The 16,314-nt window shown below is 34.9% G+C and overlaps 1 protein-coding gene across 2 annotated transcripts in view; it reads right to left on the reverse strand.

The window, feature by feature from the left end:
* The window catches only part of LOC111502706 (NPC intracellular cholesterol transporter 1 homolog 1b), a 111,637-nt gene that overhangs the window by 75,002 nt on the left and 20,321 nt on the right, over nt 1-16,314 (reverse strand). For both annotated transcript variants that reach the window (XR_012466989.1, XM_074181005.1), the window contains exons 4-6: nt 16,114-16,258; nt 10,517-10,643; nt 1,493-1,706 (exon numbers count right to left, since the gene is read on the reverse strand). Coding sequence is in view for 1 of the 2 variants with exons in the window: in XM_074181005.1 (XP_074037106.1) it covers nt 1,493-1,706; nt 10,517-10,643; nt 16,114-16,258 (486 nt within the window). In the remaining variant the exon portion in view is untranslated. The remainder of the gene's footprint in view (nt 1-1,492; nt 1,707-10,516; nt 10,644-16,113; nt 16,259-16,314) is intronic.

Genomic DNA, 16,314 nt, shown 5'->3' on the forward strand with positions numbered 1-16,314 from the left:
CTCTGGCTCAGTATTTATCCGTCGATAACAATGGACAAATCCCTTAAAACAGGGTGATACCTACCTGCTCTTTATGAAACGACATAATTTTGCAATGCGGACTAGGGAAGTGACAGAATTTATTGACGGATCACCCTGTAGCGCTTTTGAATACTTAATGAGATTTTATTACTCTACACTCTTTTGAAATAGACTATAACTCTTTCTCAATTGTGGCCTTGTTTATTTCGCCTTTCGTAAAGGCCCTCGAAGCATAAACAATTGGTAATTCGATTTCGCAAAACACACAAAACCAAAGCCTTCTTCGCCAGTTCTTTCGCTGTTGGATAATCACGAGAGCCATATTTCAGTATTCCAGTTCTCGATTTCTTTAAAAAATCAGGCATTGTTGTAATGACTTTCCCACCGCACTGCAGCCATAAATTGCAACCCCTAGATATGACTGTCTGTGGCCCAGATTTGATGGCAGCTCAAAATATAAATTTTACAAGCCGTTCTGGGTCATACCAAATATAAGTGAAGTATTGATTTTAAGTCACTTTGTTTGATTTTTTTGAAGTCTATGATAAGAAAAAATATTTGTATTACAATTTTTTATAGAAATATTTTTTAATAATTAAGCATAGTAGTATAATGAAGCAATATGTTGCATATTGAGTACAAACCTCTCGACCACCGGGAGGTTTGGGCTTTTTGGTCATGTGTCAGAAGATCTTTTGTAACTTTTAGACTAATTATAATACCAAAAATTTTCTTAGCAATGATTACTGCCAGTTATATATGTTAGATATATTTGGAATACAATTTTGATTATGATAGTGTTACTGTTTGAATTTGTATTAGTTGCTAAGATAAGAATAACAATAAAGCATTGTTTTTGATCCTCTGTAGACCAAATTTCAAAAAATTATCAAAAATCTGTCATTCGGCCTGATATAAAGGTATCTTATACATTTTAGGTGAGATTAATCATCAACAAATGTTTGTTAATTATTAATCTTACCTAAAATGTATAAAATATCTTTATGTCAGGCCGAATGACCAATTTTTGATAATTTTTTGAAATTCGGTTTATAGAGAGTCAAAAACAATACTTTATTTTCATTCTTATCTTAGCAACTAATACAAATAAACGTCAATGTGAATTAGTCCAGGAATTCAAACAATGACAGATAAAAAATAACAGTTTTACTACCATCTATGTAAAAAAGTGCCCAATGCTCCTCTACTCGTAGTTCAGTTCAGTTAATATCAATGAATAAACAAAGGTATGGTAATGGATATGATTCAAATGATGAATTTTTGAGGAATATTTAATGACGAGAAAACCGAAATAAATTCTTGTAGCAACTTTTATAATAAACAAAAATATGAATGGAACTGGTCGATACCGAAGGTTTCTGAAACTGCGCACGTTTTCGCTTATCAATAGCTTCCTCAGGCAGAAATGAAAATTTTCACTGCATAAAATCATCGATAGTTTCCTACTTACCAATTTTTCCACATCCACCAATTTTACATGAAGTGTTTCTGAATATTATTATGACTGCCATACTGGTTAAGCCCATAATCAGTATCAACATTGATACAGCGAAGGAAATGATTTTGAATTGTCCGAACAGTAAAAATGTGTCGTCAATGACATCGAATTTGTTACCATCACAACTCGAAGGGCAGTCTACACATCCGCAACTTATTGAATCTGGCTGAAACATATTTAACGATAAAACACATAATTGAAATCTCTGGTGTTAAGTGAATCTGAAACAAGCACTCTGTTTCCAAATATCAGAACTGCGGTTGAATAGACTTCGTTATCTGCAGACGCGCCAATTTGGTTGGTGAAACACGCATCAACAAAGTGTTGCAGTTATGGTGTTTGGAAAGAGTGCTGAATTTGGACATAGTCAGCGATGTGTCAAGATTTATGAAAAAACGTCCAGTAAACAAATAGTTTCATATTATTTCGTAATTATTTATTATTCTATCAGTTCCAAATTAACCCTGCGTCAGACACGTGGGGTGTGACGTACCTCAGCTGTAGAAAATTCCGTATAACTTTTCGAAATTGGCGCCCCAACGTCGGATATATTCAGTAATATAGCTTATCGCCCACTTGTCCGGCACAGCACAGCACCCGTCATAATACGTATAGGATTGGAACAAGGAAAATGAATAGACAACTGCCCCACTAGCCCGGCATGACACAGCCAAGAACGTCCGCCGCTGAAAAGGATTCCAGCTCTCCGATCCTGTCTAGCAAATAACGGTACGTGCTGTGATGGACTGGCCAACTGAGCCTGTCAACGGCCAGTGCTTGCCAGCATCAACTTGTCCGAACGTGCCTGGGAAGTTTCTGTCCCTCGCCATCAGGCAACGGACAGCGCTGTGCTGTGCTGTGCCGGACAAGTAGGCGACAAGCCTATAGCCGCCACCCTCACATTCACATATCAAATCAGTTGTCGTTTGACGTATGTTTGAATCAGTGCTGTCATTATTATGAGGTTTTATAAATGGTATAAAAACACGTTTTCTTCCGGATATCGATTATCCGACGTACAATTCGCAAAACAGCAATGCTTCGTTGGCATTATACTAGTACCAAATAATTTTTTATACCAGATTTATATTTTTAAGTAATACATTAATATTACGTAAATAACACTGTTTGTCCCTACTACTAGTGCTGCCTCTCGTGACATGTTTGCTGTACTATTCTCAGGAAAAAGGCTCATTCGACAAAAGGGGGAGTAGATACTTAGTCTGGTCAAATTAGACTAAAAAATAAGAGTGATGGTACATAAATTTTGAAATTCCGAATGATTGCGACGCCTGGAAAAAAAATTATTCGAGGTCGTAGGTCAAAAATCTCGAAAAAAATTGGTATTTCGCGATTTTCAGGAAAACGGTGTGTTATCATGAAATTATCCAAAATAAAAATTGAAGATCATAAAATTCTCTACAAAAAATGTATCGATACTTTTTTTTCTTAGAGCCACCATTTCTGAGATATGAAGAGTCAAAAAGTTGTAAAAGTTGTAATCGTCATTTTATGCATAAGTATGCCACGTATATACATCTCTGAGAATGTAATTTAAGTAAAAATATTTTTCTATTGGTATACATAAGTATAAATATAAGAATATATTGAAATTAACAATACTAATACGACATACATCATTGACGGTGGATACTTACTACATCGTGTTGTGTGGGATAGTGAAGAAACATTTAGCATTATCTTAGATAAATACGTTCAGTATGTTCATAGACATTTTGGTGCCAGACTTACGGTCGTATTTGATGGCTATGATGATTGCACGAGAAATATCAAAGCTGCAGAACAACGTCGCCGAACTTTAGCAACATCTTCATCTTCCGATATTCAATTTGATGAACTTATGACCTCCTACCAGTCAACAGAAATTTCTTGCAAATACTCACAACAAATCTCGGTTCATTTCAATGTTGAAGGATAAGTTCATTGGCGAAAATATATTGGTTAAACAGGCTAATAACGATGCCGACGTACTGATTATTGAAACAGCTATAGAGCAATTTAATTTGACAAATACAACTATTGTTGTTTGTGAAGATGTAGACTTACTCGTACTTCTTACTGCTCGAACTCCACCTGAAGAAACTATTTTCTTTCTAAAGCCAGGAAAAGCTCAAAGTCAAATCGAAATATATTCGTCAAAAAGTTTATCTACTTTTGCAAAGAGTCAAAATCATGTACTATTTTTACACGCAATAACTGGCTGTGATACGACTTCTGCATTTTACAGGATTGGTAAAGCAACAGTCTTTAAAATGTTTGAAAAACAAGATTTAGTTCAATGTGCTGAAGTTTTCAAAAAAAGTAATTCGACTCAACAAGAAATTATCACCAACGGGATTCAGTTTCTTCTTTCTATGTACAAAGCTCCGAAAAAAACCACCTGCTCAGATAAGTATCGATATGCATGTTCCGTAAGAAACAGGTGCAATTAGCTTGTCTTTCTCCAACCTCAGTTGCTGCTCATCATCATCTTTTCCGGGTATTTTACCAAGTTCAAGTGTGACTTGATTATCAGCTAGACCCAAAAGACTGGATTTGGAAGTTGGTCGATAATGCATTAGAACCTCTTCAGACTTTACTCCCACATGCGCCGGAAAAACTGCTGAACACAATTTTTTGCAACTGTAAAAAGGGATGCAGCGCTAAATGTGATTGTAAAAAAGTTGGACTGTTGTGTTCTCTGGCATGTACACATTGTCAAGGCCAGTCATGGCCTGAATCACCAATAGTGGAGGATTCATTTGATACCAACAAGGAAATATGCGATACATCACTCTTGACGCAGTTGCCCTACACCCAGCATGAACATCAAGAAGAAGAAGAAGAAGATCATGAAGAAGAAGAAGAAGAAGACCAAGAAGAAGAACGACAAGAAGAAGTATTTGAAGGTTATGACTCAGATGAATAAATTTTTCCATTTTTTTAATTTCAATCGCTTTTATAATTTACAACCCTTCCCAATATATTTTATTATGCAAGTTCTCAATTTGACAATTTGACAGAATCACAACAGACATGTGGAATAGGTCTTCTGGGGAAACCACCTTAAACAAAATGCGCTAAGTACACTACCTCATGGGAGGCGTGGAAACGTGTGCATATAATGACGATTACAACTTTTTGACTCGTCGTATCTCAGAAACGGTGGCTCTAATGAAAAAAAGGATCGGAATATAACTATATTTTGGTCGTTTTGGTAAATCAAAAATCATTTCATTTTGTTGCATGAAGATATATTACAGAATATAATTCTCATAACAACTATGTTAAAATGCAAAAAAAAGTTAAATTTTAACAGAAAAGTCATATTGGGGTCTCACACACCCCACGTGTCTACAAATGTTACGAAAGTAGACACCTCGGACGCAGGGTTAACTAATGAACTTAGTAATACTTCATTGTGCGATTGTAGAAGAGCAATTTCTGCCTTGAATTTCATTCACGTCCAGAAATTCAATCCCGCCATATGAAGATTATTGTAGAAACAATAAAAACATTCACTATTATTTCTCCAAAAAACACTTTACTGTGAGATTTTCATTAAACAGTTTTACAAAAAGGCAACACGCGTTTCGCCATACAATGGCTTCTTCGGGTAGGTCTTTACTGTACGGCAGTTTTCAGGCATGTTCAATACAAACAAGTTCAAAGAAGCTATTGTATAGTGAAAAAAGTGAGTTAGTGAAGCATCGCCAGAAGAAGCCAATGTATGGCGAAACACGTGTTGAGTTTTTGTAAAACTGTGTGTTCATCTCACAATGAAGTGTTTTTTAATACACTTTTTTCACTATATAATAGCTTCTTCGAGCTTGTTGGTATTGAACATACCTGATAACTGTTGTATAGTAAAACAGGTGTTGTGGTTTTGTAAACGTACAATATCTGCCATATCCATCTGAAATGGAGATTACTTAGGCCTTCGAGGTAGCTAAGACTAATTTCCCAATAGAAGACCAAAAACTTTCTTTCCCAAACATTTTGAAATTGACAACACTAAATAAATTTTATAGACACCCACGGAATCCTTATGTCCAGTATATCAAAACACATATATCATTGTATTCATAAATTGTTTATTATTAAACTTAATCTGACCAATATTCTAACAATGCGCCCCATCGTGTCATCTATTGGATCTCCTACCTACCAAATAGCAAAATGTCTTACTAAGGAAGGCTTGCCCATTGCGAAACCAGGTTTTAGTATCAAAAACTCCTTAGAGTTCATACAACATACAAAAAAAAATAGCTCTGCAAGGAAGTGAGGTTTTGGTTTCCTTTGATATCAGTTCTTTATTTCCTAGCGTCCCAATTCCACAAACCTTACAATACCTCAGGGAATTACTAGAGAAAAATAATTTCAACAATAACAAAATTAATGAATTCTTTTCTCTCACTAATTTGTGTGTGAAACAAAACAGGAGGAAACGGCTATAGGTAACCCCTTGTCCCCTACCTTGCAAACTTGTACATGAGCAAATTCGACATTGACACCAAGGAAAAGTCAAAGAATTTTCCTGGGATATGGCTAAGGTATGTGAACGATGTTTTCGCGATATTCGATAACAAAAAATCAAATATTGAGGATTTTCTTTCGGTAAAGAAAGTTTTTGGCTTTCTACTACTCCATCTTGATACAAAAAAAGGATAAGGGAATCTTCCAAAGAAAGGAAGGAAGTAATCAATTAGAAAATAAGTAACTTTATACATGGATGGGTAGATCATGCAAAGAAGTAACTTTCAGTATGTATATATATGTATACTAGTGAGGATGACAGTTTTCCATGTAAGTGCAATTTGTTACCATTCATTTATAGTAGAACTCATGTGAATGATATCTGATTTTTATTCCACAACGAATGTTTGAAATACAAACTGAGTAGAGAAAAGTATCTTCTGTATAAATCAGTGTTCATATAGAAATATTTGTTTCGAAAGAATTTTTTTTTTCGTGTAATCCAATGTTTATATGAAAGTAGCTGTTTCAGGAGGTCTTTCTTTCAGTTTGTGTCTGACAAAAATTATTTTACTTCCTTCCTTTGGAAGATTTCCTCATCCTTTTTTTGTATCAAGATGGAGTAGTAGAAAGCCAAAAACTTTCTTTCCCAAAAATTAATCACCCCTCCAATTCAGACTTTCTTTCCTTTTTGAATAACAGATTTCCATCAATAAAATCCACGTATGAGTTGGAAAATAAAGGACCACTTCCATTTCTCGACGTTTTGGTAATGAGGAGCCAATGTGGAAAGCTAGATTATGATGTACTTAGGAAGGAAACAAGCACTTACAGGTATATTCGTGACAGTTCACATCCCTGTGAACAACACAAACGTACTGGACTGAATTTTCTAGTGCATCGTCTTTTGAACTTTCGTCACACACATGAGAGTTTCACTAAAGATAAACGGACAATACCGAAAATAGGAGTCAGTAACGGTTTCTCGAGGGGTATTGTAGATGGAAGAAAAAGTTTAGATTGAGAATGAAGGAAATCTGAACTTTTAGAAACGACGAAAACCAATAGAATTAAATCTCAGTTCCATACCACCAATACACGAAGAACTTCGGAAAGATTCTCAAGCAACTAGGTTTGAAGGTAGTATTTGAAACAAGTCATACACTACAGAACCTTTTAGGAAACCCAAAAGACAAAGTCAAGAATTCGGAAAAGTCTGGAATTTACGAAATAAAATGTGATGACTGCGATGCAAAATATCATGGACACACTAAAGATCTATTTAAATAAGATATAAGGAACACTTAGCACACCTGAAATATGGAAGTCCCATCATATTTTGCCACAAAACCATTCGACAGACTTTAATTCATTAAGATTAGTTAGATAAGTTAATAACAACAGGCATCTAGATGCCTACGAAAGTGTAGAAATAAGTAAATATAATAACAATGGCGGTTTTTGTACAATTTATTTATTTCCAATGTTTCCAACACATTCATCTCCTTTCCTCTATTGTCTGATGTTCGTGGTTCTATCGTATTCCAAAATTCCAATTCCGTTCCCAGTCTCGCTTTCCCTGTTTTTAAAAGATATAAAAAATGAAAATTTGAAGTGTTTCCAAAACCTCTGTTGGTGTGGCTTTCACTGATGGGATTTTGTAAATACATCGAACTGGATCGTCAAGGTTCAATTATTTTTTTTCTTTTTATATTTAGCTTATTGTCATATTTATTAAAATTTTTAACTTTTTCGTGATTTTAGGGAAACAGAACAGATAATTATTTGAAACAGTTTCTCTGGTGAATTTGTTTGTGAAGCCCTATAAGACGGCAACCTTAAATGATGTTCAAGGAAACAACTCATTTTATCTATTAGTGAAAAATTTGGATAGTAACCGATTGTTTTTATGAAAGATGAGAATGTATATTTTTTGTTATATTATTATTATTATCATAGAGTCCATTACTGCAGTATAATAGAAAATCAAGACTGCCACAAAGTTTCACAAAAATGCAATACCTGTTGGCCATACAATGGCTTCTCCAGACGTGTCTTTACTAACTAATCATCTCTAAAGGAATAATTTCTTCAGGCCACTCTCAACTCCCTACACAGTAGGTTAATGGACTGACACCTATCAGAAAACAACTACTCCCCTGGCTAATACCACGAAGGGCGATGGATTATATCTGACAAGTGTCGGTGCAGGATTCTTCACTGAAGTTATTCCTGCATATGCTGTTGGCGATACAACTGCCGCAATAGATTTTCGTTATTGCCTGTGAATGAGAAGCGCGATGACAAACCTGTTGTTTGTTGTCCGCTTCAGCCTAGTTCGAGGAATGATACTCTGAAGGAATTCGATCTTTAGTTATCAGAAATCATCGGCTTTATGTTGATGATATACACTACCTTGCACTGACGAGTGGCGAAACAGCTCGAAACCGGCCTGCAAATGTGTTCCAATAATTAAAAATCTATTTCGGCAGTTATATCGCCAACAGCATAAGCAGGAATAAATTCAGTGAAGAATCCAGCACTGACGCCCGTCGGATATAATCCAACGCCCTTTGTTGTATTAGCCAGGAGAGTAGTTTTTTCTGATAGGTGTCAGTCCATTAACCTACAGTGTATAGAGTTGAGACTGACCTGAACGAATTGTTCCTTTAGATGATTTGATTTAAGGCCAGTCTTCAAGTATGTCCACTGAATATATGTGAAAAGTTTACTGACTAAATTCTACATATTGCAAATTTCAATTACCCGAATTTTACTTAGCAATGTTTTATGTGTTTTTGAGTTTGTAATGAATGAAATGACTTCAGCTTACCTCTAAACAGTTTCCACATTTGATTAAATATTCAGTAACGGGGAGTTATTTAATTCTATTTGGTCATATTGAGTTTTAAACTCTTCTAAATGTAACACATCGAATCATGATTGAACTTCTGCTGAAAGGTGGTTTGCCAATATGAAATTGGCCTTTCTTTTCAAGAAACTACTTCTACCCTCTTCAATTCTTTGGGAAAAGGTTCTTCCTGTTTGGCCAATATAAAGTCAGCTTACATACTCCTGATCTATCCGACACCGAAGCTTTGTCTCCATTGTTTTTAATAAATATACTTAGACTATTATTCGCATTCTTTTTCAAAAAACGGGCGATATAATTGGTGGGTTCACCACAATGTCCTATAGCGGACCTTATCGTTTCTTGAATTTGGGAAGACCTGGTCCATGGCTCGTTTATGTAGTTTTTTGGAAAGGATGGAGTCGATAATATCTACCTTGTAAGCGTTGTTGACCTCGATCTGTTTATGAAGTCAGCTCTCTCTGGAAATTACTTTCCGAAAGTGGAATATTCAATAGTCTGTGAAGCATACTATTGAATGCACGTGTTTTGATTACCAAGTTATCATCTCTAAGAGGCTGAGAATGAACGCAATCCGAGTTTTAAAAACGTCGAAAATCAAGATAAATATATCTCAGTTCCATACCACCAATTCACGAAGAACTTCGGAAATATTTACCGAATTCTCGACAAAGTCGAAATTAAATGTAAGGACTGCGAAGCAAAATATTATGGACAGACAAAAAGATCAATTAAAATAACATATAAAAAACACTTAGCACACCTAAAATATGGAAGACCAGAAAAATCATCAGTCACCCATCATATTTTGCCACAAAACCATTCCATAGACTTTAGTTCATTGAGATCAGTTAGACAAATTAACAAAAACAGGCATCTAGATATCTATGAGAATGTGGAAATATTAAGAATAACGATGGTGGACCAATAACTAATAGTATACTATATAGCTTGATCAGATTTACCTGACTATCACATAAAGACACATTGTAAAATTAATTCAAGGCTAGTAGACAAAGCAATATTGTAAAATCAATTTAAGATACTCAACACACAGGTACCTAGAAGAGGTATCTATGGTATATATATAAGGATAACAATGTACGTATTTTTAGTTTGATCTTCCTCTTGAAGATGATCACTTGGTGATCGAAACACGGGTCGAAGTGTTGAAATAACGGTTTGGTGTTGGGATAAAACTCCAGTAATATTCATTACTACACCAAAGGTTCCAAAAGGTGCATGACAAATATATGTATAACAATGTCCGTATGAAATGGTTTGTGGAAGATTGCAAAAACATGTTTATTATTAATTTTCGTAATAATAAAGTCGAAGTAATTTATTTAATCTATTATCTCCTATTTAGGAGAAGTCTCATCAGCTATGTAACGAAGTACTCGTAGAAACAACCGAACTCCAACTCCGGTCGAAGCTGGATTCGAACCCATGATTTTTGAAAAAATAGAACAAAATCCGGTATAGTAGACCGTGGTCGAATGGAACCACAATTTTAGGATTATGGGTCTAGCACGATACCATTTCCGCCAATTTTTACTGGGGTGTATTAAGTGGAATTATGTTTTGTAGAGACTCTAGCGCTAAATCAGTTATCATCATGAACTCACCCAAGCCTCTTCACAAGAATATGATGTTGAATTCACAGCTCCAACTACAGAATCATTAACAGGATTGAAATTCATCTTGAAAGGGGAGAAGAGATTCTTTACTGGATCAGTCGTAAACTCAAAAAATCTGAAAATAAACTTCAGATTACATATGAACAGAAACACTTTTGAAGTTTGGTGGTGATATGAAAAATACAAATTACTAATCAGAACTCAGGTATACACAGGGTGTTTCACATATTCAGGGACGTGATTTTTAGTTCAATTTCAGGAAAAAACTTTCATATGAACATATTATATCCTGAACGACCACGGTGCTGAAGTTTGAGAAAAAATGTTATTAAATGAGAGCTGCTGAAAGGTACGTTGCACTATATCGTTCACTTGAACTATACCACATTCAGTGATGAAGCAGCTTAAACCGCTGCGCTGGTAGCTGGTTCACACAAGCAATTTATGAATTCTCTGACCCGTTACTTGATGAAAATTAATAACACCATCTATGAAGATTATAATAAAATTTTCACAATAAATTTTATTCAGAACACGGTAGTTTTATCAGTCGCTAAGCGATAGCTTCATCGGTTTGCTGAGCGGTGGCTTCATCAGTAACTGATGAAATGTATCTATTCTGGAAATTCTATAATCATTATGACGGACCAACAATTCCTTTTTTTCTTTGACATTTCAATTAGTCACATGTGAATCTTTAATAGTTACCTAATTATTACAAATTACAAATGATTAATCACCAATATTATTATATTGAGTCCCTTTACATGCTGTCATACACTCCATTACATCAATAACTATATTGATTATATTGACTACAATTTCGGTGAAATGTTTTTAATATTAATAATAATTTATCTTATACTGATACTGTACTATGGTAACTTGTTCTATGTTATGCTAGACATAATCTAAAGAACTAATAAATCATTATTATTATTATCGTTTCCAGTTTGATATTTTTATTAGTAGTACTGTTTATATAGTGCATGAAATTTTGTAAAGAAGCAAGCATAGAAATACTGTTGGTTATTGTGGGGGGATTCACGTATCAATTTGAGTCAGTATGTAATTGGTTTGGAAAAACCATAACGTATTCAAGTAACACTTCATTGTGCAACACACATATTCCAATTAGTTTTCACATAAACTCAGGTGAAATTATTATCTATCATCTAGATAGATAGAATGTCAAATGTTCCAATGAACAAAGCCAGAACAAAGCCAGTGACGAGACTTGGGGGTCGTGTAGCTTACGACTCCGTCATCGAGTCATGTAACTTCAGTTTCACTAGGTTCTTGAAAATGGCTTTAAAGCAGAAAAAGAAACGTCGAACAGATGAAAACTACAGACGCGGTTCAACGCGGACTACAAGACATGAAATTGCTGACCGCGGTAACCTATATTAATAGCACACAGAAAAATGAATCGCACACAGATGATACCACAAGCTGGCAAGACGAGTAACAAAAAGGGGGTAAAAGGAGGAAAAGTAGAAGATGTGAACGAAACGAAATCATGTCCAAAATACGTCCTTAGATTCCCCGATTCAACTTGTAATTGTGAATTTTGGCGAATTTTTGGCGAATTTTGAAACAGCTCAGTATCAACAAGGCGCCCGACATCGTACTCAAAAAGTGCGCAAATGAACTCGCACCAGTATTTTGCAGAATTATCAACCTGTCTTATAGGGAAGAGTTTTTTTACTTCTAGTTGGAAGAGTGCTCTGTTCAGCCTATTCCCAAAAAAGGCATGGACATTCTAGCAGATACTTTAGACCAGTCGCTTTGCGATCAGTGGTATCAAAAATTATGGAGATAAGCGTAAACCAGCATATTCTTAAATATTTGGAAGGCTTTACCATCTTGAGCGATCATCAATATGGCTCTCTGAAACAAATATCAACAGGCAATCTTCTGTCCCCCAGCTGTTGCGCTTGATATTTCTAAGGCCTTTGACCGTGTGTGGCATGAGGGTTTGCTGGCTAAACTTTGATGCTATGGCTTGTCGGATCTGCTCCATGAAAAAAATTTACCTGGAAGTAGCTGTCGATGGATATATCTCGAATACTTTTACCTGGTGATCCCCAGGGATGTGTATTGTCTCCAACCCCCTTTTTTATGTTTATCAACGATTCAATCGAAAAAACGAAGAATCCAATATATTGCTTTGCTGATGACAACACACTTGTCTCGTCATTCCATTCCAGGACATCGGCTGCGGATGCATATCTTCACCGGTAACATGAGGTTGCATATATTAATGGGGATTTAGAATTGATTTCCATAGGGGTGGAACTAACCAGGTTTAATTCAGTTCCACAAAAACCAAGCATAGGGTTTCTCCAAGAAGAAAAATGTCTCCGAATCGAATGTAATAATGTCAGGACAGGTAATTCTGCTTTCTGCTTCGATAAGTTAGTTGGGGGTTGAAATGAACACCAATATGTCTTTGCACAATCATGACGCTGGAATTGCAAAAGCTGCTTCTCATAGCTTGGAGCACTGTTCCGAACCAGAAAACTGTACACACCTCAGCAATTTTTGATGCTTCAGAAAGCTCAGATTAGACCTTTTTTGGAGTATTGTTCACATGTATGAAGCTCAGCCCTTAAGCAAACTCTGAAGCTGCTGGATTCAATCCAGAAAAGAGCTATTTGCCTGATTGGAGACGCGAACATCACTTGCAACCTTGTTAGACTGGAATATCGAATAAAGGTTGGGTGTTCGTTTCTCTTTTATAGATACTTTCGCGGGAAGTGTTCAAATGATTTGTCACGTATGATTTCATCAGAAGCGGTGCATATCAGAAATACGCGATGGACTGTGGCTACTCATCGTTTTGAGGTTCAACTCAGTTTCTCAATACTACCTGAAAATCTGATAATTTATTGAAGAAATGATATTACCGTTAGAATTTTTGTAAAGACAATTAAAGACAGCCCATTCAAAAATTTGATTTCTCATATGATTAACACAGGTTTTTTGGTATCAACAATTTTCTTTTTAATGGGTATAAATCTTTTGCAGAAAATGCAATTTGCTACAAAAAAAAATTAGAGCAAACACTCTTCTATCAACAGTTTTTGAGCTGTAGAGTTGGAGAAATGAAAGTTAATGATCATTAATACCATGTTTTTTTAACTTTTGATCTCGCACTAAATATTATTTACAATAAATTCTACAGAGTTATTAAATTAATAATTTTAGAAACGGCAGTTTGTATTGATAAATTTTAATCCATAGTTATTATGAAATCATAATATCAATGAACTAAAATTCAAACTTCCTCTAGTTTTATTCGAACAAGCGTCTCTGTATTTGGAAAATCGTCTCACAGAAAACACTATTTTTGAAGATCCTGGACCTACACACCATGCACGGTGGATTTCGAAAGCCGCTTATTACTTGAAAATGTTCCTGTTCCAGGAACAATGTTCCCTTAGAAGAGTCGGAAGCAGAGGACTCCGTCGTATCTGAATTTTTTTAACATTATTGTACGTATGAGCTTGGTACTGTGCGCCTTTGTCAATTCAAGCTCCGCGACAAGATTCGGAATAAAAAAAATTATTAGAATATAAGACGATCAATAAGAAATTTTTACAAGCAGTGTCAAAGAAATTTAGCACTCATCTCATCATTCACTATTGTACGTATAAGCTTTGTATTGTGCGCCTTTGTCAATTCAAGCTCCACGACAAGATTCGGAATTAAAAAAATTATTAGAATATAAGACGATCAATAAGAAACTTTCACAAGCAGTGTCAAAGAAATTTAGCACTCATCTATAGTATTTGTCTGAAGAACTTATTTGTTTATCACTTCCCGATAATAATGTATGCTCAGAAATTAAAATTAAAATTATAGAATCAAAGAATCAAGAAGCTAGCGAAACTACAAATTTCAAAAAAGTCGAAATTGATTCCGTCATGAATGAAAATTTGTACGATTTCAGCGATTTAAACTCATTAAAAGCAATTTTCGAATACTGATAATCAAAGATTATTGTTACCACCAACTCAAAAATGAAAGAAAAATCAGTAATTCTAACGATTTATACTCGTATATTTAGTTTAAATAGAAATTATAGTCTGTATGTTCTGACCCACGATTATTTTATCGTAAGTATGAATGCTTAATGCACACAAGAATTACATTAACTCTTGTGAAAAGATAGGATGAGAAAAATAACTGACTAGATGTACTGTAGACAAGACAAGATTTATTTTGACTGTACTCGTACAAGGTTTGAAACGTAATGAATTATTTTATAAATGCAATGTTCCACATCGGTAGTTGGAGAAGGGGTTCAACTTGGTCATTGTGGAGAGAAGCTCGGATTAACATAGGTTTTTTTTTCAGCGAGTGGAAAAATGTTCGAAAGACACCTGGTAGCTCTGTGTCCAGATTGTGGACACAGAGCGACCACTCATGAGTGGTTTTTTTAGTCGGTAAGGTAGGAAAGGTCATAATAGCGGGTCCCAAGATAAGGGACACAAGGAACAATTGAGGAATAGAAAAACTAGCTACTTGTAGCTTTACGCGGGTTGCTTATCTGCTTTGTTGTACAAATTTTAGAGCTGGCATCTCTAGGCTGAATACTAAAAATGTAAGATTCACAATTCATTTGAAAAAATAATAATTTAGATAGCAAGATTTTGAGACAGAACACTATTAATAACAATTAACAATTTTATAACTTCACAGCGTTCATTCCCAATTATATTCACTGTAAGATTGAAAATTTCCAAATTCAAGAAAATTTGGTTTCGATTAACATTCACCTTTCTAGCTGTACAACTCAAAAACTGTTGTTTGAATAGTGTTCGGTCAAAAAAATGTTTTGGAGCAAATTCAACCCATTACAAAATCTGCCCACTCATTTCTTCTAAAAAAAAATTCAATACCGAAAAATCAAGTTGGAACCAAAAAAAAAATTATCCAGTGTTATTTATATGTGAAATCGATTTTTCGAATGGGCGAAGCCTATTCTTGACTTAGAATTTTTTTCCAACGGAATTTTTTCTCCAAAAATTTTTTTTCTATAGATGCTCAGATTTTTTATAGTATTTAGAATAACCTCAATTTTATAAATTATTATTCATTTCCTAATTTTTTTCTGACGTAGGTACTCGCTTTAGATGCGGCGTTATATTGAAATCATGAATGAAAGAGATATTCCGAAATTAGGACTTTTTTTGAAATGTCTTCCACTTTGAGGATGTATTTTTTTCAGTTTCCTAATTCTTCATATTTTTTAAAATAATTGCAAAAACCCAAATATCTCTTTTACATCTTGATTTGTTTATAACTTGTGCATTTCGGATCGAATGAGCCATCACACCATTCTCAACTCGTAAACTAGACTATTTCTCATTCCGCTTTTCCCAAGACCGAGAATATATTTTATAACTACGTGCTTCAGTACCTCTGTTTATGTTATGAAAGCATTCATTGAAAATGTGCAAATTCACTACCAATAAACTAACCAAAACTTTTTTCTCGACTGAGACAAAATATACTCGTACAGATAACTTCAAAAAGTTTTTGGGGTCTAATTACTTTCGGAAAAAAGCTGTGCTTACCGTTCTGGAGAACACTTCCCGCTTGTTCCACATGCACTCTCAATAACCAATCCTCCTGTAGACGGCATTGAAACATCTTTGCAAGATGCGTAAACTTTATTCATTGTCGATTCGTAAATGTTCAAATCGAAGTCGGTGACGTACCCTGAAAAATATTTTTGACTTATAGTTTTGTTGAATTTAGTTTCATTCCAATATAAT

This window comes from Leptinotarsa decemlineata, unplaced genomic scaffold, assembly GCF_025532065.1.
Source record: "Leptinotarsa decemlineata unplaced genomic scaffold, Ldec_3_MD MMD2_tig00026307_RagTag_RagTag, whole genome shotgun sequence".
Taxonomy (NCBI): domain Eukaryota; kingdom Metazoa; phylum Arthropoda; class Insecta; order Coleoptera; family Chrysomelidae; genus Leptinotarsa; species Leptinotarsa decemlineata.